Below are 25,319 nucleotides of genomic sequence, written 5' to 3' on the forward strand. Positions count from 1 at the left end.
TTTCGTTGGATTTGGAGAGTGTCTTGCAATTTTAGTGTTGAGCACGTGGGCGCAAAATGAGTCTTAATAAAATTTTTATTTCTAGGCCCTGTTACCAGAGAATGTTTTCATATGATGCTTAGGGCTAGCCTTTTTGGAAGACTGTAGCTTTGACACTTGCCAATAGCTGGTAAATCATAGATTCCATCCTGTGCGTGGATTTCATTTTTTAAAGGGTTCGAGGGAGATGGGGTGGAGTGACTGGATTTTAAAGAACGTAGGAGGTACTAGAGATTACAGGCGCAAGAGTACTTTTGAACCTGGTGGCTTGCTTCTTTGATTCATTCAGGAAATATTCTTATATGCCTACTAGGGGGCCAGGCACGTGCTGAGTGCTGGTTCTATGAAGGTACACAAAACAGACATGGGCCCTGCCCTCACAGACCTTATTGGAGATAGACATTAAACCAACACACAAAACAAATAAATAATTACACGTAGAATTGCCATAACGGGAAAGATTGGAATACCATGTGAGAGGATGCAAGGACGTTTACTGTAGCCTGGGACAGTTAGATCAAGTTTAGGGTGAGCAGCCAGCTGGGTGAAGAGTCCAGACAAGGGTATGCCATGAGAGTAGATCAGCAAAGGCTCTGGTTTTCCTCGGGAGGAGTTTAGAAGGGTGTTTTGAGGAATATCCATGGAACATTCTCTTTTTGGAGCTTACCTCTCCCCTGCCTTTGTGATTTGTTGTGTCAGAACACTTAGAAATAATGCTGCAATATACTGTCACCCCTAGTAACCTGCCCTAATATCTGTCATCCTCAGGACTTCAGGGTCCTGTGTTGTCCTTTCTGGTCTGGGGCTGTAGCACAGAGATGCTCTGAGCTGGCCCAGGTTCGGACATGATGTGATGCCAGTAGGAATAAGTTTGGAGAATCATTTCTGTCCCACCTGTGTAAGCCGGAGCCCCATGCAGGTTCCAGTTATGAAGTCAGAGGAGGTTGGTGGCCCATGACACTTGTCTCATAAGCTGTGATTGCATCCTATGCTCAGTACCATCTCAGACCATAGGACAAAGAAATCATGGGCTGCCATCTGTGTTCAGGGAACCTCTAGTCATCAACCAGGATGGTGGCGCAGGATGTGACAACGAGCACTTCTCCTGAACTGCAGCTCTCTTTGAAGTTTCTTTGGGAGGCTGTCTGAGCATTCTTTTCTTTTTTGGGGGTGGGATGGGGAAGACAATTGGCATCTTTACTTAATTGCTTTTTTAACCCATGAATATGATATCGTCGTCGGCAGCCGTCCGTCTCGAGAGACGATGGTGTAGCTTCTTAAGAGTCCATCTGCACCGCCGAGAATGGTTGTGCAGTCCGACTCGGGAGTGACATGGTATCTGTCTCTTCCCGTGTTGAATCGACATCTTGCGATGACGCTGGAGTGTCCTCTCCAGTGAAGCTGAAGCTACAGAGCCTCGAGAGACGATGGTGTAGCTTCTTAAGAGTCTATCTGCACCGCCGAGAATGGCTGTGCAGTCCGACTCGGGAGTGACACGGTATCTGTCTCCTCCCGTGTTGAATCGACATCTTGCGATGACGCTGGAGTGTCCTCTCCAGTGAAGCTGAAGCTACAGAGCCTGGGCAGGGTGATATGGAGGGTCTGCTGTTGCCCATGCAGCAGACCCCCCCTCTCTTCGCAGCTGAAGGATCCAAGGGAAAGACGGAGTCAATACAGCTTGGCTTCAGGTGCGCCGCAGGAGTTGCCGGTGTTGACTACAACGTCAAACCGCCTTAGGGACTCCGGCTCCGGATTTTCTGTCGGGGTTTACTCCCTTAGCCTTTCCCCCTGAAGAGGTATGCAGCAAGGCAGCGGAGGTTTTTTGGAATCAGAATTTTCCTTCTCTGATGTGCCCTGACTGGAAGATCGAACCAGCGACACTTAGCTCGCAGGCCGACGCTCAATCCACTGAGCCAAACCAGCCAGGGTGAATATGATATATCATTCTGTTTATTAAGGTGACTTTTAATTTATCTTTTTTTGTATTTTGTACACTGAATGTTTATATAATGCCATAATGAATGTAAATAGTAAAAATAACTTTAATTCTAGATTCTGAAACAAAATTTGAGCATTCTTTTCAATTAAGCCCAACATGCAACCTGGAAATACATTAGATAAGTCAAATTTTATTGTATATTCTCTCTTAAAATGAATTTTCAGTCTCATAAAACTGCCACCATTGAAAGGATTATTTAAAGGGCCCCCATGGTCCTAGAATGTCCACAGATCCACCCACTCTGGGAATGATGGCCAGGGCAACAGCTAGAGAGACACCAGTCCCATACGGAAGTAGGAGAAGTGCCTGGAAAAGGGGCGAGTGCTGAGCAAGCAGTATTGTTCTCTCTCAGACCCCTCTCCCACATACAGCACTACAATGTGGGGAAATGGGTTGCCCATGTTGATGAATACCTAGGGCTCCCCCCCTTACAATGTAACAACTGTGACAGCTCTACCTAAGACACAGAGGCAAACAAACACAGGAGCCTGTCAAGATGAGGAGACAGAGAGGTATGGCCCAAAAGGAGAATGGATCAAGGTTCCAGTGAGAGAACTAAGCGACGAGGAGATAGCCAACCTAACAAACAAGTAGATAGCCAACCTAACAGATGTAGAGTTCAAAACACTGGTGACAAAGATGCTGACAGACTTGACAGATATGCTTGAGTATGGCAAATGCATATGGGAAGCAGTGAAGGCTATGCTATATGAAATGAAGGAAAACCCACACAAAACCAATGGTGAAGAGAAGGAAATTGGAGTTCAGATCAGTGATTTGGAATATAAGGAAGAAAAAAGTCAACCAGTACAGAAAGAGTAAACAAGAGTTGAAAAAAAATGAGGAGAGGTTTAGGAACCTCCAGGACAACTTTAAACGTGCCAACATCTGAAGCATAGGGGTACCAGAAGGAGAAGAAGAAGAACAAGAAATTGAAAGCTTATGTAAAAAAATAATGAAGGAAAACTTCCCAAATTTGGTGAAGGAAATAGACATACAAGTCCAGGGAGCACAGAGAGTCCCAAACAAGCTAGACGCAAAGAAGACTGCATCAATTAAATACCAAAGGTTCAAGATAAAGAGAGAATCGTAAAAGCAGCAAGAGAAAAGCAGAGAGTTACCTACAAAGGGGTGCCTATGAGACTATCAGCTGATTTCTCAAAAGAAACTTTTCAGGAAAGAAGGAACTGGCAAGAAATATTCAAAGTGATAAAAAGCAAAGCCTATAACCTAGGTTACTCTATCCAGCAAAGCTATCATTTAGAATGGAAGGGCAGATAAAGTGCTTTCCAGACAAGGTAAAGCTAAAGGAGTTCATCGTCAGCAAGCTCTTATTATATGAAATGTCAAAGGCACTTACTTAAGAAAAAGAAGATCAAAACTATGAACACTAAAATGACAACAAACTCACAACTATCAACATCTGAATCTAAAAAATAAAAACAAAATCCAACTAAGCAAATCAGAATAGGAACAGAATCATAGGTGTTTCATAGGATCATTTGGAGGGTTAGCAGCTGGGAGGGGGAAGGGGAAGAATGGGGAAATGGTGCAGGGATTAAGAAGTGTAATTGGTTGGTACAAAATAGACAAGGGGACGTTAAGAATAATAAAGAGTGAAGGGAAAGAATTTATATGCACGACCCATGGACATGAACTAAGCCGGGGGGGGGGGATTGGTGGAGGGAAGGGGGGTACTGGGCGGAGGGGAGCAAAGGGAAAAAATATTGGGACTATTGTAACAACATAATCAATAAAAAATACTTTTTAAAAAAATGATGAATTTTCAGTCTCATAAAACTGCCACCATTGAGAGGATCGCTCTGTACTCCAGGCTGTGCAGAAGTAAAGCATTTGTCTTTCTGTAATGGAGAATAGACTTGGCAGCAGTTTTATTTTTACCTTTCCTGTCATTTCAGAGGCTGGCAGCTAGAGGCAGGGTGGGGAATGGAGCCGTAAATTACCCTTGGAATGACTAGAATGGTCCCATTTTAACTCAAAATTGCGCCTTTCCCTTTTCACCTCTCCTTTCTATCCCCCTCCCTATTTTTTTTCTAATCTACTTTTGAATGAGAAGGAAGAATTTAGGAGAGTGTAGGTGGGAGTAGGTTTGCTTATTGATGCCTCTCTGAACGGTGGAAATCATTTCTTTTCCCATCAACCGCTTCCCATTTCTTCGCCATGCTTCTATTTTAAGTGCCTGTTTTTTGCTGGTTCTGTCTTGCTGGAAACTGGCCCAGCCTCACTCAGTTTTGTTTCCATGCTGCTATTAAAAGACAATGCCCAGTTAAGAGGACTCCGAGGAGGGGTGGGAACCACCCTCTTGGGTCTAGTCATCTAGGCAAATATCCCTGCATTGGAAATTGAGAAGAGTTTTACATTTATTAGGCAATTTTAACTTAGGCATCTTTTATTTCTAATGGAGGAAAACCCACTATTACTTGTTATACCCTGAAACTTCTCTTTTCCTGAGCTCAAAAACTAACAGAGTTGAACTGAGATCCAAGAACCTCCTTTACCAAGATGGAAAAATATGCTTGTCGCTGGTATCTGGTCAGCCATGGATTCTTGACATTTGGGAGAGATGTGTCTGTAGTCTGTGAAGAATCCTTACATTATTAATACAGAGTGTTTTTAGAGTCCTGAATATTGCCTAAATCACATTTTCATCAACGTTCTTGTTTCCTGTTGTTTTTTAAAGCATATTCTCATGCCATAACTTACCTGCCATTTAAAACCTTTGTTCATGTGATGAACTATTTTGTGGTAGCTGAAATGCACAAATTGCTTTTTAAAATTAAGTTAGACTTATTGAGGTATAATTTGCATACAGTAAAATTCACTTTTTGCAGTGTACAGTTCTGTGGGTTTTGACAAAAGCATGTAGTCTGGTAACCACTGCCATAATCAAGATACAGAAAGTCTTGTCTCCCCCAAAAGTTCTGTAGTCAACCCCTCTTTCTATTCCCTCAGCCACTGGCAAACACTGATCTGTTTTCTTTTCCTACAGTTTTGCCTCTTCCTACATGTCACAAAAATGGAACGATTTATATACTCTGTAGTTTTCTGTGTCAGTCTTCTTCCCCTTAACATAATGCATTTGTGATTCATCTGTGTTGTTACATGTATCAGTAGTTTGTTCCTTTTGTTTGCAAAGTAATATTCCATTGTTGGATATTCCACAGTCTGTCCATTCACCATTTGAAGGGCTTTTGGTTGTTTAGAGTTTTGAAACTTATGAATAAAATCACTATAAACACTTGCCTATAGGTTTTATGTAAATATGTGTTTTCATTTCTCTTGGGTAAATACCTAGGAATAGAATTGCTAGTTTATATGCTAAGTGCATGTTTAACTATAAAAAACTGCCAAACTCTTTTTCCAAAGTGGCTGTACCATGTTGCATCCCTTCTGGTAATATTTGAGAGTTCCAGTTGCTTTGTATTCTTGTCAACACTTGTTATATTCTGTTTCCCCCCACTTTGTCCATTCTAATAGGTGTGTAATTATATATCATTGTGGTTTAAATTAGCATTTCCCTAATGATGAATGATGTTGAACATCCTTCATGTGCTTATTTGGAAGAACAGGAACTTTTGATGAAACAACCAACTACTTTTTAAAATCAATTTCCACATAAAGGATATGATAGACTTATCGATCTCAAATTCTGAGTCACCACCAAATTTTGAATTTCACTTTATAACTTAGCAGAAAATTTTATGTCTGGCTTGTGAGCCATCACTTTTTTGGCTCTTTATTTTCATTTATGTTACCAATGCTAGGACTGACGTCCTTTTTGTAACTGAACAAACAAAATTTTTTAGTTGAATTACTCCACAAAATGTATTACATATGTGACGATGGTCAACAAAGCTGCAGTGGGGTGACAATGCCAGGTTGTCATTCCAGGCTCCTACACACCAGCTTTGTAGGGTGTGATGCAAATTCGTGTTTGAGCAAAATTCCAAGTTATTGCATTTCCACCAATACATAATAAACTCCTCGAGGTCAGGGACTGTTTCAGTTTTGTTGCTAGACTTAGATCCGGGCCTAGAGCTGAGAAAATAATGACAATGGAATTCAGTGGCCTTCATGAAGGGCAATGCAAGATGTGTCCAGGTGCCCAAGGCTCTGGCTGTCAGGGTCAGTTGAGGACTGAGGCCAACACTGTGAATGTTAAAATGTGCATGCCAAACGACAGCCCAGAGCCCTGTCCTGGGGACCTTCCCTGCATCAGCTCCACTTTCAGGGTCTTGTAGAGAGAATCCTAGGGCCCTGGCCTGGATGGCCACTGCTTTGGGAGGCCTCAGTGTCTGAGGGAGGACCTTAGGTAAGGACACGCGGGCATTGAGAAGGGCATGTCTTAAAGAGAGCTGGATGTCTGTAACTGGGTGACTTGAAACCACCTGTGGGATTTCACTGTTCCACTTTCTTCTGACTGCCCTGGGGCTGTATAACTTCCCCCAGCCCCCCACCCGCCCCCCACATGGTGGAGGGATCTGGCCAAGGTTGAAGTCACTGGCAGAGCTGAAGCCAGGCTGTCCGTGGTGGAGCGCAGCTCATCCCCGCCCCATCGCCCCACTTTTGTCCTGATACTATTTTGGCTTCTGGTGTGTGGTTTCAGCGTTTGGGCCAGCTTTTAATCACGACACAGGCCCATCTTTTAAGGGCTGAATGAGTCCTCCAAGAGAGGAAACTGCCAAAAGAAGGATTTTTCTCAAACACTGAGACCTTCTCTTCCTTCTGAGAGTCTTATTTTAAAGGCAATTCAAGCGGAAAAAAGTGGGAGCTCCAGATTTTGGGCAAAGGAAGAGCCCGTTGGGAGGGCGTGTGTATGGTGGTGAGGGGCGCGGGGGTGGCAGCGGGCCACAGGCAGGGAGGCGGCAGTTCACGCAAAGTGGTCCCAGCTGCCCCTGGTTTACGGGCTAATCCCGGCCCTGCCCCAGCCTGTCATTCAGGGTAAGCTGCTGTCATTAGTGGTTACACATTTCTGAAAGTATTCTCTCTCAACTCTGACCGCACACCCTTTCGGGGAAGGGAGGGCGGAGCCAGGAGAGCAACGGAGCCCACCCTGCCGTGCCGCCCCGCTGCTGTGCCGAGGGGCGCGGAGCCCGGGAGCCTGGGAGCCTGGCAGCGCGACGTGCTGCGGGGCCGCTCGGAGCCCGCGTGTGTGGCAGGGCCCACGCGGCGCTTTCCGTGCTGCCCACGCGGCCTGCTGTTCCTTAGGGGCACAGCCGGCTGCTGCGGGCGGAGAGGACCGGAGCACAGAGGCTTTTTTGTCCTTTTAAGGGGATTCTTGGCCGAAGTAAACCTTCCATTAACCAGTTGCCTCTCTCTCAAGCTCTCTGCCCTCAGCACAAAGACGCACACGTCCACCAGGGGCTAAATCCTGCGTCTCCCTTTGGAACCCGTCTGCACCCATTCAGCTTTCGATGTGGAGCTGTGGTAAAAGGCTTAATGCTGACGTTCCTTCCCGTGGAGTGGGGACTTTGAAATATTTTTCTTGACTGAGGTGTGGTTGACAGCTTTTGATTTATGAAATTAGCTCAGGGAAAAAATAAGTTGGAAAAAGAGAGTCCAAGTTAAATCTTTATTTCCGTAGCTCAGCTGTGCCCTTCTATCCATTTTTAACTGCCCACAGTTTTTAGGTAAGAAGGGCTCTCGTGTTTGCTTGGTTTCTTCTTCTTCTTCCTCTCTTCCTCCACTCTCTCTCTCTCTCTCTCTCTCTTTTTGCTTGTGTGAGCCCAAGAAAATCCCTTTTTTTTTTTTAATTGTGTTTTCTTCCTTGCTCAAAAGTATACTACTCCATGAAGAAACTACAATCATTGAGAAAAGCACAAAAGGAAAAGCTAAAGGCATCTATGTTTTTAACACCCAGAGATAATCACTGTTAACATTTTGGCTTATGCCCATCTTGTTGGAAGAATTTGTTTCTTGTGCTAGAGAAGGTAGTCGGTGGAGGCACCTCTTCTTCCCCGAGGAACCTTCTAGTTGGGTGTGCTGCGGGCTTGTCCCAACACCCAGGGCTGGAGTGGACCAGCAGAACTGCTCTGGTGGGGACAGCACCTCCCAGCGGGGAATCTTTCTGTTAGAGCTCTTCATCTCTCCATTGGCTAAGTGACCAGTGAGAGAACCACCAGGGACGGACTCAACTTAAGTCCAGGCCTTCCACCTCAGGCTGCAGCCAGGGAGCTTGGGCCGTTGACCTGAATTTGAGTCCTTCCTTTTTCTTAAAGATTTATTTATTTTATAGAGAGGGGAAGGGAGGGAGAAAGAGAGAGAGAAATATGGATGTGTGAGGGAAACATCGATAAGTTGCCTCTCGCATGACCCCCAACTGGGGACCTGGCCTGCAACCCAGGCATGTGCCCTGACAGGGAATTGAACCCACGACCTTTCAGTTCACAGGTTAGCACTCAATCCATTGAGCCACACCAGCCAGGGCTGGAGTCTTGGTTGCTTACTTTCTACTGGACTTTTCTCTGTCTGTTGTCTTGTGTGCAAAATTGACATTATAATAGTAAACTACTTCTAGGGTTTCCATGTTAAATGAGAGAATATTTGTAAAGTACACAACACACCACAGGTACCTGAGATATAATGTTGCAGCTCAATGCATAGCATATACTTCCCTGGTCATTGCTATTACTTTTATTGTTGATAGTGTTCTTACTGCCCCATGTCACATGGTTTATTTTAGATTGTTCTCTGGACCTTTATATCTCTGCCTGGAGAGGGGTAGTCTTTTCTTTACTGGATACTATTGATATATTTTTAAATTAATTTATTTTTTCTATCACCATTTATCCCCCTATACCCTCTTATATCTTCATCCACCCCCCTCCTCTCCACAGTTCCCATCCTTGGATACTATTTAAATGGTCTCACTGTTGTAAAGTATTATAGATTGACTAAGTGGTAGAATAATCTCCTTTGACAAAGCTTCTGAGCGGAAAGGCAAGGAAGCGTAGGCATTGTCACTGAGTGAATGAAGGTGCTACAACAGGAATGTGAGAACACATACTGCCTGGTGTTCTCTGACGATGTCAGATAGGTTCACTGTTGTTAGACCCCACTTTTCTCCTGTGATTTGATCTCTTTCTGCAGTTTCTTGTTTACTTGGATGGACTGTGGAATCATCTTTTCTAGATCAAATATGTCCACCTATGCATTAGCTGAAGTTGTCTAATGCCCTTTGACTTCTGTTCCGAAGGGAAACATCTTTTTAACTATAGAGAAAATGAATTTGGGTAAGTTTGAGGCTTTGCATAACAGGAGAAATATGTCATCTGTATCCTGTCCAGTGGTCCAGTGATTCTTGTTTATTTCTTACATTTGAGCCCAATAAAAATAATGTGATGGTCACAGGGTATTTTGCCAGTTATTTCAGATGTGGGAGTAATTCACTCTGGATTTGTTTACTTCAAGTGGAAAAGTTTACCCAAAGTTGCCTTCTGGGCTTTTACCAAGAAGGAAGCTTACCTGGGTCTCTCTGTTTGAAGCCAGCATCTGTTAAGTCAAGGACTGCAGGGGCTATTGAAGGCCTTACTTCCAATAAATAACGAGAGAGGGAATACGGTTACTTAGGTGGGTCACCCCTCTTTTTTTTCCATAGTGACTTATATCTGTCTGCTTTATACTTTGAACCCCTAGGACGCACAGACACTCAAGTGGTTCAGCCAGAACAACCACAGCAACCGGTGAGCGAAGCCCTGGTACTAGCAACCGGCACCGCCAGCCCATCAAGAACCCAAGCCACAGTGGCTTGGCCAATGGCACAGGTGAGTTACAGCCCGAAATGCCAGCCTGGACTGAATCAAAGGCCTCTAACCTGTTTTAACAAGGAGTCAGGATTCTGTCTATGTCAAAATGTAGGGCGAATGAGAGAAGTCTCCAATACTAAGATGAATTTGAATCCATCAGTCTTTCCGTTGACCCATCTTCTTTTATTTCTGGCATATTCTGTATAGCTAAGGTTCATCTCCACATGACTCTTCTAAAATATTCCTTTGCACAGAAATAACAAATACTGATTTTTATATCCATTTTTTATTAACATTGGATTTCATTGGGAGAGGATATCTTACTTATATATGGTACTTTTTTTTTTTTCCTTTTCTTAATTTAAGGAAGTGATTAGACTTAGGGAGAAAAAAAACAGTATTGTTGCTAGGAGCCGAGTCGGAGAAAATGGCAGTGCTGTTGATGGTTAGGATGCTGACCAGGGGCAAAGCCACACTGTCACTGGTGGTGGGGGAGCATTCTGTGGCTGTCCAGTGAGAGCGTTTGTGTCATTTGAGGATAGGCAGCCCTCAACATTCACACTGGCGGTCTCTGCACATGGCTGTGCTTCCTTGGAAGTGAAAAGGGAAGGGCTTATTTCAAAACAATTCATTTTTTTGTCATATTTTCTTTCTATCTCCTCAGGTCAGTGTTGGGTTGAAATGGAAAAAGAAAAAAAAATTATTTTTCTAAATGTCTTACACTTTCAGATCTTTATTGACTGCTTGTCGTTTGGTAATTTGTCTTAATCTGGGACAGTTGGGAAGGGACATGGATGTGGCTTCAGTAAACTGTCAGTGTTTCAGTTGGTAAGTGACATTTGAAAGAATTTTGTAGATGCTTGTGTTAGCAGAGGTGCAACGTGAAGGATGAGCGATCTGGCACAGCAGAGCTTTTTCACAAGTGTTGTCATGGCTTTGTTAATGCCCTTTGTGTGATGGACTTGAGTAGGAGAGATCCACTGGGGTTACTTTTTTAATGACTCAGTTCTCTGGCAGCCCGGTACGAGCGCTGCAGTGCCCTCTGATGGCTCGTGGTGCCTAGCTGTATTGGTACCTGTGATGGACTCTGGGGTGGAGTGGCCCGTCTCCTGCACGGCTCACTGCATGTGTGGGGCCTGATGTTCTCCCTGGATTTGGGGACCTGCATGAAGAAGTTGAATTAACTAGCTGGCCCTGAGCCCTGAGGACGAGGATGAACTATCAGCTCCCCTGTGCCCCTGTGCCACACCAGGTGTCCGAGTGCTGGAACCATGCAGTCATAGTGTGCATGCTCCTGTCTGCGGAAAGGGGCCGTGTTATAGAAAATCGTGCGCAGCTCTGGAGTTCCAGTATATGTATGTACTTCCTTTAGAAAAACAAGTCTCTTGTCGAGGAGGGCCAGTGTTTACAAACGGGGAAGGAAAACTGGCTCTTTGGAACCAACTGTTTCCTGGAGCCTGGGCCATGTACCAACCACTTTGTTCTTTAGGGCATACTGGGTTCTCTCAGCCACCTCTGTTTTTCTTATGAAAACTGTTGGGAGATTGACTATATATGGTGGTGGTCTTTGAGTCACTCTTGACGTTTACACAGATCTGTATTTCCCTGACATTTATTTTTAGGTACCTTTGCTCATTGTCCTTATCTCCAGGAACATTGTGTTTCAGCAGACGAGGCAGGGGCCAGCCACGTCTTCAGAAAGCCAAATATCCGTAACCCCAAACTGCCTTGGAAATGTTTTATGGTGGTGTATCCGAATGCCCAGAAAGTGTTCCCCGAACCCATCTGCAAAGGACAGTCACTGCATTTAAGGGATTTCTGCCTGTTAAAATACTAAGTTCTTGGCTCCTCTCCTCTCTCTCCTCTCTCTCCTCTCTCCTTTCTGCTGTGATGACAGCTCACCTTTGCCTCGCAGCCAGCCTGGACTTTGTAGGCTCTTTAATATCTATCCAAGGGGTACAGAAAGACCTCACCTTTCCTTTGTGGAGCAGGCAGAAGCCTCCCCTGTGGCAGCAAAAGAGCAGAAGGGTTTTTGAGGAGATGAATGCTCCATCCTTCAAGACGGCAGTCTTAGAACTCTGCGGACCAGTTCCAAAATGGTGGTGGCAATGAGCCGTGCCTCCAGGAAATGTTCCCACAGACGTCCGAGATTTACTGAGCAAGCCCTTTTGGCTGCTCTGCTGTAAGGCATGAAAAAGACATTTGGGGCAAAAATGGAGCTGGGTTCCAGATGGTTTTTTTGTGTTGTCACAACTGTAAGGTAACCATTTTTTATAAAATGAAAGTGAATGACAGCCTGTCTGTATAAATGTAATATTTCTAAGTTTTAGAAGTGGTGGGATCGAGAAATAGACTAATGGTATAGCACTTCATTGAGATTTGTGTGAAATGATTTACTTTTTTATTTTTTATTTAAAACTTTACCCCCAAAAATGACATCTCTCATTCCTCCCTTAAATGTGATTTCCATGCACATAGGTTGGGAGTCACACTGGCTGTGGTCAGATTCTCTTCCCTCGTGTGTAGTATGTGCATAAGGCTCAGGGCCTTTCTGGGTCTTAGTTTTCTCATTAAAAAAATTAGGACAAGATATATATCTATATATAGGTATATATCTATATATAGATATATCTTATAGGTTGTTATTGGAATAAATTACATAAAACATGTAGAGTGACTGGCATGGTGCCTGGGATACCGTTGCTCTTCATCAACATTAGTTTTTCTCTTTACAAATAATTTCATATGGTTATAATTATGCAGCATGGCTATATTTTCTTCTATTCAGTTATGTTTTTATACATGCTTCCATGTATCTGTGGTCTTTTTGTTTACCCCTTTGTAGTGGTCTCATACTCTTTCACAGTTAATACATCATACTTCCTTTAACTGTTCCTCAATTCTAGTGTATTTTCCTGTTGTAAAACAAAATCCTGATGTAGACATCTTTGCACACCCTTGTTTCTTCTTGAATCAACTTCTTGAATCAAAGGATATGAATTTTTAAAATGAGATTAATGTAGATTAGCAGAATGTTTTCCAAACGGTTTGAAGCAATCATGTTTCACAAGGTAGTGTACATTTTTCCTCACGTGGTAGGGAGGTTAATTTTTTCCTGAAACTTTGTAAGTACTGGTTTATCTATTTGCTAAAAGGCATTAAGTGCCACCTCATTATGTAACCTCCTTGCATTTCTTCAGTTTTTAGTTGCTTGACTGTTTCTTTTCTCTTATGTGACTTCTTTCATAGTGTTTGATTATCCTTCAAAGATCTGGAAGTTTATCTATTTATCCTAGGTTTTTACAAATTGTGGTAAAATACATATAACATAAAATTTACCATTTAAACCATTTTTGAGTGTACAATTCAGTGGCATTAAGTACATTCACAATGTGGTACGACTACATCACTATCCATTTCCAGAACTTTTTCATCATCCCAAACTGGAACTCTGTACCCTTTAAACAATAACATCCTCCTCTCCTCCCACCCCACAGCCCCAGCTCCTCTGTTCTGCTTTATGTCTCCGAATTTGCTTACTCTAGGTGCCTCATATTGTAAGGGAAATGATTTGTCCTTTTGTCTCTAACTTATTTCACTTAGCATAATGTCTTCAAGATTTATTCATGTTGCAGCATGTATCAGAATTTCATTTCTTTTCAAGACTGAATAATATTCCATTGTATGTACATACTGCATTTTATTTATTCATTCACTTGTTGATGGACATTTGGATTGTGTTCACCTCTTGGCTGCTGTGAATAGTGCTGCTGTGACAAGGGTGTACAGGTTATCTGTTTGTGTCCAGGCTTTCTATTCTTTTGGCTCTGCACCTGGGAGTAGAGTTGGTAGGTCATATGGTAATTCTATGTTTAACTTTTTGAGAAGCTCTCAAACTGTATTCCAGAGCAGCTGCGCTTACATTCCCACCAGCAATGAATGAATGTCCTAGTTTTCCACCTTGCTAATACTTGTTTTTTTTCCATTTTTTGATAATAGCCATCCTAATGGGTATGAAGGATCTAGGTACATGCTTTATCTGTTATAGTTATGATTATAAGTTTCCCCCTATATCATTGTTTTACCTTTTATCTCATTTTTATGGCTTTCATAGAAAAAGTTAAAAATTTTAAAGTCATTGTGTGTGAGCATTTTTAATGTTTTTAATTTTACCTTTTGCTTCAGTAGTAAAAAGTCTTTATTCTGTTTTACTTTTTTTCATGATGTTAAAATAGAACTATCCCACTGGAATATATAGTGGTATATTTATATCTGTACATATAGAAATATAATGAGGACTGGGCTAAATTATTTTTTCTCTGTATCAGGGTCTTATTTTCCTATAAACATTAATTAAATAGTTTTCTTTTCTCACTGTGGTTTCATTTAGTGTTTATCACTTACCACATCCTTATATGCAGTGAAAATTCATTTCTGGACTCTTTACACATTCCACTTATTTTATTTCCACTTTGGAGCCAGTATCATGTGATTTTGATTATTGATGTGTTATAGTATGTTTTTCTAACATCTGGAAGGACTAGCTTTGCCTTATTAAATTTTCTCCATGATATTCTTTGATAGTTACAGATTTTCAAAACAAATTTCAGATTTTGAATTCTTAGAAGCATGGAAATGGCCTGAATCTATATATTGACCAGGGGAGGATTGAACTTTCCCATCAGTTAACATGGAATGGCGTTGTTCATTCTTAATTGTTTTAGTTTATTCTAGTTTTGGTTGTTCTTTTGAAGAGCTGAGTGAATAGTTGCATTGGAGGTGCATTGCTTGTTTTCATGGATGAGAGAGATTGGCTGCTTTACTGTGGAGTGTATGTTATGAGCTGATCTCCAGTTTAAAAAGCTTTCACCATTGGCTACCGCCTTCTCCTTGCCATAGTGGGTGTGCTGAAAAGACAGTGCTACATCAAACGGACCTAAAGATCTTGGAACACACAGCGAGTTGGCAGTGTGTCTAGGATTAAGAAAAAGAATTTCCAATTCCTGATCTATTTTTGGCTAACCGTGACTAGTGTATTAGAGTCTTAGTCTGAACGAATATCTGATTCATGAAGTTAGAATGTTTAACCAACACCACAGAGGGAACCTTGTGAAATACCCCTCGTGGCAGAAACCAGAGGCCATTCAACTGCCATTTTACCTGCTGACCCCATTTTCTCTCTCATCTTGGTACCCAGCTTTTCTTCCCCACGGCCCTTCCATTGTTTTTACTTCATGGTGTTCTGGGTTGGAGTACCGGTTATGCTACTTGCTGACTGCTTGGCACCTTTCTGAATGGCCCCTCTGTGAGCCTCAGTTTTGCCTTTAGTAAAACCGGAATAATATCTTCTTCATGGGGCTATTGGGAGGATAAATGAGCTAATGAAAATGAACTTGCTAAAAGCAACACAGGATCCTGGATTGCATCTTGGAATAATAAAAGGACATTAGCGGAAAAGCTGGGGAAATCCAAATAAAGTCTGGAGTTTAGTTAATAGTAATGTTCTGATGTTAATATTTTAGCTTTGACAAGTGTGCTATGGTCAGATAAGGTAGTAATATTAGGGGAAACTGGGTGAAGGGCATACTATCTTTGTACTATCTTTGTAGGTTTTCTATAAATCTAAAATTATTCCAAAATTTAAAAATAAAAAAAAAAGATTTTATTTATTTATTTTATAGAAAGGGGAAGGAAGGGAGAAAGAGAGGAAAAGAAACATCAATGTGGGAGAGAAACATTGATCGGTTGCCTCTTGCATGCCCCCAACTGGGGACCTGGCCAGCAACCCAGGCATGTATCCTGTCTGGGAATCAAACCAGTGACCTTTCGGTTCACAGGCCGGCACTCAGTCCTCTGAGCCTCACCAGCCAGTGCCCCAAATTAAAAAATCTTAAAACGAACCTGCTTTATAAGAGTTACTATTACCCAAACGTGAGGTGGTTTATTTCAAATATCTTTTGCTAGATTATTAGGATTATTGAATGAGTTTTTATTGAACAAATATTTATTGAATGCCATTTTGCTAAGCACTGTGGGCAATGTAAAGAGGTGTAAAGTAGGCATCTGCCCTATAATCACCAGCCAAGTACCAGCCAACACAGCAGATGTCCCAGTGGCTGTGTGTCTTAGCTGAGACCACAGATGCTATGGGCTCTGCAAAGGGGATCCGCCTGGACTGAAGTGGTCGGGAGGGCCTTCAGGGAGGAGGGCGGAGCTGAGCAAAGATGTGGAGGCAAGAGCATAGGAGGTACAGGGTGGAAATAATACAAAATGAAGGAAATAAATTTGCCCCCATTATCAAGAAGGCCACTGTCTTTTGGGGAACATAAGTTATCGTCGTCGGTAGCTGTCCGTCTCGAGAGACGATGGTGTAGCTTCTTAAGAGTCTATCTGCACCGCCGAAAATGGCTGTGCAGTCCGACTCGGGAGTGACACGGTATCTGTCTCCTCCCGTGTTGAATCGACATCTTGCGATGACGCTGGAGTGTCCTCTCCAGTGAAGCTGAAGCTACAGAGCCTGGGCAGGGTGATATGGAGGGTCTGCTGTTGCCCATGCAGCAGACCCCCCCTCTCTTCGCAGCTGAAGGGTCCAAGGGAAAGACGGAGTCGATACAGCTTGGCTTCAGGTGCGCCGCAGGAGTTGCCGGTGTTGACTACAACGTCAAACCGCCTTAGGGACTCCGGCTCCGGATTTTCTGTCGGGGTTTACTCCCTTAGCCTTTCCCCTGAAGAGGTATGCCGCAAGGCAGCGGAGGTTTTTTGGAGTCAGAGTTTTCCTTCTCTGAACATAAGTTATATACATCAAATAATTAGGACTAATAAGAGAATATTAGCTATACTGAATAGAGCTAAAATGTAAAATACAGCGATTCTCTAAGACTTGATGAAATTATAAGTCCTAATCTTCGACAATCCAGTTATTCTCTCTACTTGAAGTCATATCAGGGCTCAGGTATGGCGCTCTGTATCTGGTTTACTAGGTGACTGTGGGCCAGCAACTTAATTGTCTGAACTTTAGTTTCTTCTGACTATAAGCTGTGAAGGAGTAGATTTGACCTTTGAGGTTCTTTCAAGCTCCTATTTTCTGAGAATGTGTGTGGACACACATACACGTGCGCGCGTGCACACACACCCTTTTAGAGCAGAGGAGTATAAACATGGACGCAGAAAGTTTGTCAGTGCCGGAATATCGGGTTTTCATATTCTATTTCCAGACCTAAGCTTGAGGTGCAGCACAAAACTCTGAGGCAGGTGGGCTACTCCCGTGAGGGAAGAGCTCTCGGATCAGCCTGTGGGCAGATGCAGTGCTCGTGGGGTCCTTGTAACTACAGTTGCAGCTTCGTGAATGGCAGGCTCCAAATAGTGCTGATCGAAGCATCTTTGCCATTGGCGTGCCATGGGCTCTGCATCTATCTGTTCTTTTTCTGGTTAATAATTTCATAATAATTATTTTTAATAGGCAGTGCATATAGGTTATCAACACTTTAGAAGTATAAAAGTTTAAACCGTATAAAGTCTCCTTCCTAGTCTAGTCCTCCAGCCTCTAGTTCCCTCCCCAGAGGCTGGCACCATTGTGTTCCTTTTATGATTCTTTCCAAGATATTTTTGAATATACAAGTATATGCATATATATTCTTTAAAAACACACATAATATATATGCTGTCTACACTTTCCTACTTAATAATTATCTGAGAAGTTTTTCCATAGAATTCGAAGCCAAATTGAATAGCTTCGCTCCTTTCCTCTTCTGCTAACTGCAGCCAAAGATGGGGACAATTTTAATATCACAACAGATTGAAATATTTTAAATATGTTTAAATCCAAGAACTCATAGGGATTTTTAAACAAAAATATTTCTTTTTATTTTTTAAAATTTTATTTTTCAGTTACATTTTACGTTCAGTATTTTGTATTAGCTTCAGGTATACAGCATACTGGTTAGACAATCATATACTTTACAGAGTGTTCCCCTCAATATTCCCAGTCAAAATTTCATTGTTCATTTTTGGAGGATGTGAGGAAATCAACTCATTATTTTGAAAACTGGCCAATAAAAGAAGAGACTCAAGCATTTTTCCTGCTTTTCTTTACAAACTGAACCTCAAACATAGCCAAATAGTTGATAAGGCAAAGTTTCTTTTAAAGGTATGATAGAATTAGAATATTACTGTTTTGCATCTAACCAATTAATGGATTTAGGTAATAATCATCAATGGCTGCTAACACTGCAAAAGAGAGACAACTGACATCATATGCTTCCTGTACCCAAACATTGAACATATACAAAAGTGAAGAGTATCAGAATCAACTCATCACCCCCCGCCCCCACCTCTCTTCATCACACCCACCCTCACACTTCTCCCCACCTTTTAATTATTGCATGTAAATTTTTGATATTGCTCAACTGTGCTCCACAGGGGTTCTGGTAGTTTCTACTCCTACCAGCAGTATGTGAAAATGCATTTTACTTATACTCTTATCAGTGTGTGGTTAGATATTTTTTTTTTTTTTTTTTATTTATTTTTTTTATTTTTTTATTTTGGTTTTTCAATTACAGTTGTCCCCTTTTCCCCCAATTTCTCTCCCTAGATATTTTTATTCTTGTGAGTCTGAGGTTAAAAAATGGCATTTCATTATAGTTTTAAATTGCATTTTGTGTCTCATAATTGACATTCAGCATTTTTTCAGCTGTTAAAGGGTAATCTGTATTTCCTTAACTGTTAAGTGTCTTTGCATATTTTTGGTCTTTTTCCTATTGATTGGAAGAGGTTCATTTCATATCAAAAAAATTAGCCATTCATCTGTAATAATATGAGTTAATAATTTTTCCCACTTGTTTTTCTTTTGATTTTAATTTTGCTTATGCTTTTTTTTTTTGCCATTTAGATTAAAATTTTTTTTAATGTAGTCGAATTATCAGTCTTTTATGACTTCTAGATTTTGTGTGGTATTTCAAAACTCCTTTTCACTTGGAGATTGTAAAAATATATATATTTTAAATTTTAGTTCCTTTGTAGTTTCATTATTTTTTTATGTCAAAATCTCTTGATTCATCTGGAATTTATTTTGATGTAGGGAGTGAGATAGCGCTCTAACTCAGTTTTTGTTCAATACCTGCTCAGTTGTCATAGCACTGTTTATTGAATAACCTGTCTTTTCTGCAGTAATTTAAAATGCCACCTTGTCACATACTAAATTCTTATATTTATTTAATTCTGTTTCTGAACTTTCTTGTTTATTTAATTGACATCTGCCTATTCATATATCAGTGCCACATTGTTTTAAGTTTTATAGTTTTTTCTGTTAATACTTCAGAGAACTAATACCTCCTGCCACCCCCTACACATACACACACACTTGGTCTTTAGAATTTTCATGGCTATTTTTCTGAATTTTGTTTTCCTTATAATTTTTAGATTGAATTTATTTAGTTCTCAAAAACATCTTTTTATTGGCATTGAGTAAAAAATATAGATTTTCATAAAGAGAATTGTTATTGTTGTATTTTACTAACTCAGTTGAGATAGAATAGACATATAAATTATTTCATTTATGTTAGAGAAACATCAATTGCATGAAATGTAGTCATTTATTAAACAACTAATTCAGTGTATGTTTCAGACTGCATATCATTTCCTGGGAAGAAAGCAAATAAATTAATTGTACGTAGTCTCCTAGGCTCTTATCCATTTGTTAAGGTCAAGCTTGGCATCACATCATGTGAAGAAATTTGAGTTTCAGCTGACCTCCAACGTCTTGTTAGCCAACAAGGTCGTGTGCTTGCTTTAGCGTTATTGCCATCTTTAGTGGCATTAGGGGATGCACAGAAAAGGGGAAGTGGAGCATAATGAGTGTGTGGTTTAGGCTCTGGAATCAGACAGCAGGGGTGCCCTGTGACCTTGGCAGGTTGTTTAATATCTTCTTTTCCTCAACTGTAAAGTGAGGGGACGTTAATTGTATGTGTCCCATGGGATTGTGTGTGAGACTTAAATGTGAGACTTAAATGAGAGAATTCAAAATGCTTTTGTACTTTGCCTGGTACATACTGGTGTCCTATAAATGTAAACTAATATCATTTATGTTGGAAATCTGACTCCAACATAAATGATATCTGATGGTGGCTGATTTATTATGTTTGGTTCCTGATATCATTCATTACTCAGGAGAGGCAGTAGGAAAAGATCTCTCCAAGAGGGCAGCCAGGTGGTAAGAAGAGGGTAGCCTTAGAAATATTAAAGATATTGTAGGCCTTTTTACTGGAAAGAAGAAGGTGAATGAGAAACAGGGTGTCCAGATACTTAATTTGGTATTGGTTGGGGAGTGGGGACTAAGGCCAGCTAGTGAAAGTCAGCTTAATGTAAGAAGAATCTTTCTGGCAGGTACATCTGTTCAACAGTGGAAAGACCCTGCAGTGAGCTGCCTGTCAGAAGAAATGTTCAGGAAGAGGCTGTGTAGCCATTTGTTAAAGAAACTGCAAAAAGAATTTCTGAATTAGGAAAATGAGGCTAAATGAGAAGCAACTAAGGTGTTTTCCTACAAAATTCTAGGATACATGTACACAGATGCAATTTCTATGTAGAAAATTCTCTGCATTTGGCTTATTCCATTTTCAAACAATTATGATTCTTTGAAACCTTTTGATCTTTTTTTGAGTGAGAATGCCTTGGGGTCCTTGTGAACATGCGTGACTGTCAAAGAAATGAAGCTATGGAGAAATGAAACTCCAACAGCTTGTTTCACTTCTGTCTCTTTGTTGTTACCTTGGAGACAAGTCCTATATCTTTGGGGTTCCATCCTTTTCATCTAGAGTATTAATCTTTGTTCCTTACTTGGAACGTGAGTCTTTAAAAAAACAAGCAATTATTAGAAGTTTTCTGCCTCTTAGTGTGCGCGGGACTCTTTTTGAAGGAAGGTGCTAGCTGCACTGAGCAGAAAATGACAAGTTTAAACAAAACTATAATGACCCTGTAAACTTGGCCTTGTTCCATTTAGTGCCAATACACTTCCCTGTTATCCTTTAGTTTCCTACTACTCTTTTATTTCAGTAAGTGTAACCATAGTATGTTAGAAAAATTTAATAAATTTGTATAATAGAGGTAATATTTAATAACTTCTTTATATCAGATTCATCTCCTGATTTTCTTCTGGCAGGCCATTCCTAACTTGCCTTAATTTCCAAAGTTATGTTCTGTAAAACTTTCCTGCTGTCAGTGGATATACATCATACATGTCACATTGTGGGTACTATGTTGTCACATTAAGTGAAAAACCTAGTACATGTGAACATAACTGCTAATTGATCTCTTAAATATTTCTGTATTTTTAGTGAATGATGAACCTGCTGGAGCCACTGATCCTGAAGAACCTTCTGTTGTTGGTGTGACATCTTCACCTGCTGCAGCATCGAGTGTTACCCCAAACCCCACTGCAGAGTCTCTCTCTGCTCCAGCCACACCAGCTGAAGGAGAGGAGCCCAGCACTTCAGGTACACAGCAGCTCCCAGCGGCTGCCCAGGCCCCCGATGCTCTGCCTGCTGGGTGAGTAGCTTTCTGTCCCTCAACAGTGCCTCCCGCCCCTCCAAAGACTGAGGCTCCTTCACCAGGGCAGAAACAACTTGGTTATTTATTACCTAGTGGCTAAGAGTCTCTGGAGAGGCTGCTATGCTTAGGAATGAGGGAGGTGTGGAAGAGCTGCTTGTTCTACAGAAATCTTAAAGAGAATCTAAATCATCTGGGGAAGAATCAATGCTACCTTATACTGTGACTAGAAATGAACAGCTTGACTCAAAGAGTGTGGCTTTTATAGAACAAGAAGCTTATTTTGCCTTCTGAAATCATTGAAGGGTGTTCACTTAGCTCCTTCCTAGAAAACAGTTTTCTCTCTTGAATTCTATCTTCATGGCCTGTGGAGGACGTTAGGCTCTGAATATTACTGTATGTTATTCTCATAACTGGCACTGATATTAGCATGGACTATCAGTTTCCTTGCCATCCTTTAGTTTGGAATTAAATTTGATGGTAAAGGCCTTGGATGCTAAGAAGGTGGCCTAGTAAGCCAAAAGGAAGTTCAAGTTTGGCTCTATAGTGAGTGGAGATTAAAAGCATGGTCCCAGGAATCAAATAGATCTGGGTTTGCATCCCCACTTGACTATTTGACCTTGCTCCGGCGGCTTACCATCTTGGTAGGATGGAGATAATAATTGTGCATACCTCCCCAGGAAGTTAAGGGACTCAGATAAGACTGTGCGTGTGAAGCACTCACCCAACCGTGAGCATTGCACCTGGTGAATGATATTTTTGAAGTGGTTGTGAAAGAGCCATCAAGGAAGGGAATGGTTCTGAAATGGGAAATGAAGCCTTATCTTAGAGCTACCAGTCACAGCAGGGCCAGTCCCCCTGTGGTCTTGCTGTCTGCGCTGGTTATCAGTGTGGTACCGAAGAAACCAATGTCTGTCGCCACAGACTCCACAATCTGAGTGGTGGTGGTGGTGGTGGTGTGTGGGTGGGTGGATCCTCTGAGCCCTGTAACTCACAAAGGAAAAGGGAAAGGTGGACGACCTCTTCTTTGGGGTATAATCTGCTGTATTTTTCTTAAACTCCTTTAGAAAACCCAATTGTTAAAACAAAAATCCTGAATCTAAAGGCACATGCAACTTTTTACCACATATATATTCCATCTCCTTACCATTTGGCACACTACTTAACTCATATTTCTTAATAAAGTGCGATGAACAAATGAAAAGTATTGCAAATAGTTCTTAATACCTCAAACCTGGAGTGAATTGAGAGTATTGAGAGGTGGCTCAGAAGAGTTTTTTGTGAAGTTTTTGATTTTGTGGAAAGATTAATAACCAATTGCTGAGTCCAACTCCTCCCTGCTGAGATTTCTTTTCTCTTTTGTATGTGGTGAGGACTACTCAAAAGACCTTCGTTTGGTTTATAATTTCAAATCTGTATATAATTTGGGGGGAACGGAGCAGAATCATTTTGGCAGAAAGGAGAGAAAATGGCCGCCCAGGTCCCCTGTGAGCTGTTTGTTTTCTTTCTGCTGAGCAAATGCCTGGAAGGCCGGCTTCACTCCGGTGTCAGTCACAGGCAATTAGGGCTAATGGCTGAACGTGTCTTTATGTAGGGCGTGTGTGAGGGTTACTGTTCTCTGGGATTGGGCTCTTCCTGTTTCCAGGCAGCTGGAAAACTCCAGGCTCTGAAAACACTCTTTATTCTAAGTTTGGCGGATGGGGTGGCCCAGGGAAGCAATTCTCCTCTCACCCCGCCAGAGGCTGCAGCACTTTTCTGCGGGAGAATTTGGACAACATTTTTTCCTTAAAGCGTTTAGAACATGACGAGGCCCGTGTGGGTCTGGGGAGGCTGCTGCCCATTTTAACATGTGTGCTTGTCCAGAGAAGGGTACTGGGGCCCCGTTTTCCTTCCTGAGGTGCCCATTCCCGAGACATCGGTAGCCCGGAGAGCCTGAGCTGCCTACCTGGAGGTTGCCACCAGCTCTGCCGAGTGCACGGCAGTGAGCATGGCAGGCTTGCGGCTCTGTCCTGTGAAGGCAAAAGGCACATGTTCTGAAGTCACTACCCTTGCAATTTGTAGACCTGTCGTCCCCCGTCCAGCTTGTTTACGGGTTTAGGAGATCCAGACGAAGATGGGCTGTTCCATTCTTCCTGGTCTGATGGCTTTTGGAGTCAGGGGACCAATTTTAACCTTCTTATTTATTTGTTTATAATCTTCACCTGAGGATACATCCATTGATTTCAGAAAGAGAGAGAGAGAGAGAGAGAGAGAGAGAGAGAGAGAGAGAGAGAGAGAGAGGGAGGGAGGGAGGGAGGGAGAGGGAGAGAGAGAGAAAGGAAGAAAAGAAAGAGAAAGAAGGAAACATCGATTGGTTGCCTCACACCAGACAGGGCAATTTTAACCTCTTAAAATGAAACTCTGAGCCTGACATTTCACCACTTAGAATGCTTCATTGGCTTTTTATTGTCTTAAGGCAGCGATTTTCAACTGGTGTGCCTCAAGAATTTTTAAAAACATGCAATACCTGACTATATTGTCAGGGGCACTGACCTCTTTTTCCTTAGATTGTCAAATAAAAAATGACAACAGCCAACACAACAATAGCCGTACAATTTTTATGTCAGATGGGCTAAAAATATATGCTTTGGTGTGATGCAGAATTTTAGTCATTAGTTTATATGTGCCCCGAGATGAAAAAGGTTGAAAATTGCTACCTTAAGGGATAAATTCTCAAGTTCTTAATAAAGCCTAAGAAGCTCTGCGTGATAGGATCACACCTATCCTTCAAGCCTTCCGTGGAAGACACTGCTTTGCTCACCAAGCTCCAGCCATAATAGCTGATTTCCGTTTGACAAATGTGCCATCTTTCTCTGAACTCAGGATCCTCTGCCGTGGTAGTTGCTGTTTCTGAAAACTCCCTCTCTACTTTGTCCATTAATTCGTATTCAATTTCAGGTCTCAGCACCATTTTCAAAACCAGCGCTCATTTGGGATTCTTCCTTGATTCCTGGTAGACAAGGTCAAATATGCTGAGTACTGTAATTCTGCTCACTCGTGTAATTGCTTGCTTCAAGTCTCTCTGCCCTGCTGGGCGGTAAACACCAAGGTGGCAGGGAGCCTGGCACAAAATAGGCCCCCAAGACATAATTGTAATGAATAGATTTGAATGCCATCTTTGTTTTTTCTCCAACTGGATGAATGTTTTCTGCTTCTTCAATACCTCAAATAAACAACTATGACAGGAGTATTGCATTTTTTTCCCCCAAGAGCAAGAGCTTAAGGCATCATTCACTGGGTTGAGTGGCTTTGGATTTAAATGTGTCCCTCCGAGGGCCAGGACATTCTTTCCTGCTCCCTGGGGGAGGTGGGGCGGTCCTCATGCACTGGGAGATACCTTGGAGCATGTCTCCTGGTTGCTAAGGCATTCCTGAGTCATAATCGAGTACTTTTTCAAGGCATCCAGCTGACTTTATCTATTTCTAATGCTATCTTCTCAACTCCTTCTGTCTCCTTTACTGAATGATCGAGCGAGGTTCACTTGGGGATCCCAAGGGCTTATTTTTCCAGTTGCTGAGTTGCCTTTCTGAAACTTGCAACAGATGAGACTGGTCATATAGAGGTCACACATGTCTGTGTGTTTTAAGAACTAAAGGCTACTGGAAGCTGGGCTGCATAAGTCCAAATAGAACCCTCCTGATCCCTTTCCTCCCCGTCTCCAAACCCTCCTCCTCTCTGTGCTTTTAAACTTAATTAGCATGAAAGAAGCCAATTGTAAGGGTGTCTTCATTTTCAGCTTGCAAATGTCCATTAGTGGCAGGGGTGCCAGGAAGGCTCAGGAGACATGGTGAGATAGTGGTCCAGGCAGCGGCAATGGGGAGCGAGGCCACTTTGATCAGCTGGCCCTGCATCTGGTTTTTATCAGCGCTGAGCCCACTTTGGGGACTGAACGCTTATTAACAGACCCTGTGTACATGGCTTAGATAAACTCCGAGCGC

At 41.9% G+C, this 25,319-nt stretch overlaps 1 protein-coding gene across 4 annotated transcripts in view; it reads left to right on the plus strand.

The window, feature by feature from the left end:
- The window catches only part of WWP2 (WW domain containing E3 ubiquitin protein ligase 2), a 127,345-nt gene that overhangs the window by 64,910 nt on the left and 37,116 nt on the right, over window positions 1–25,319 (plus strand). For all 4 annotated transcript variants that reach the window (XM_090261089.1, XM_090261088.1, XM_090261091.1 and 1 more), the window contains 2 exons: window positions 9,695–9,822; window positions 21,132–21,342. In XM_090261089.1, coding sequence (XP_090117215.1) covers window positions 9,695–9,822; window positions 21,132–21,342 — 339 coding nt within the window. The remainder of the gene's footprint in view (window positions 1–9,694; window positions 9,823–21,131; window positions 21,343–25,319) is intronic.

The sequence above is a fragment of the Furipterus horrens genome, unplaced genomic scaffold (assembly GCF_987537825.1).
Source record: "Furipterus horrens unplaced genomic scaffold, mFurHor1.1.pri manual_scaffold_13, whole genome shotgun sequence".
NCBI classification, from domain to species: Eukaryota; Metazoa; Chordata; class Mammalia; order Chiroptera; family Furipteridae; genus Furipterus; species Furipterus horrens.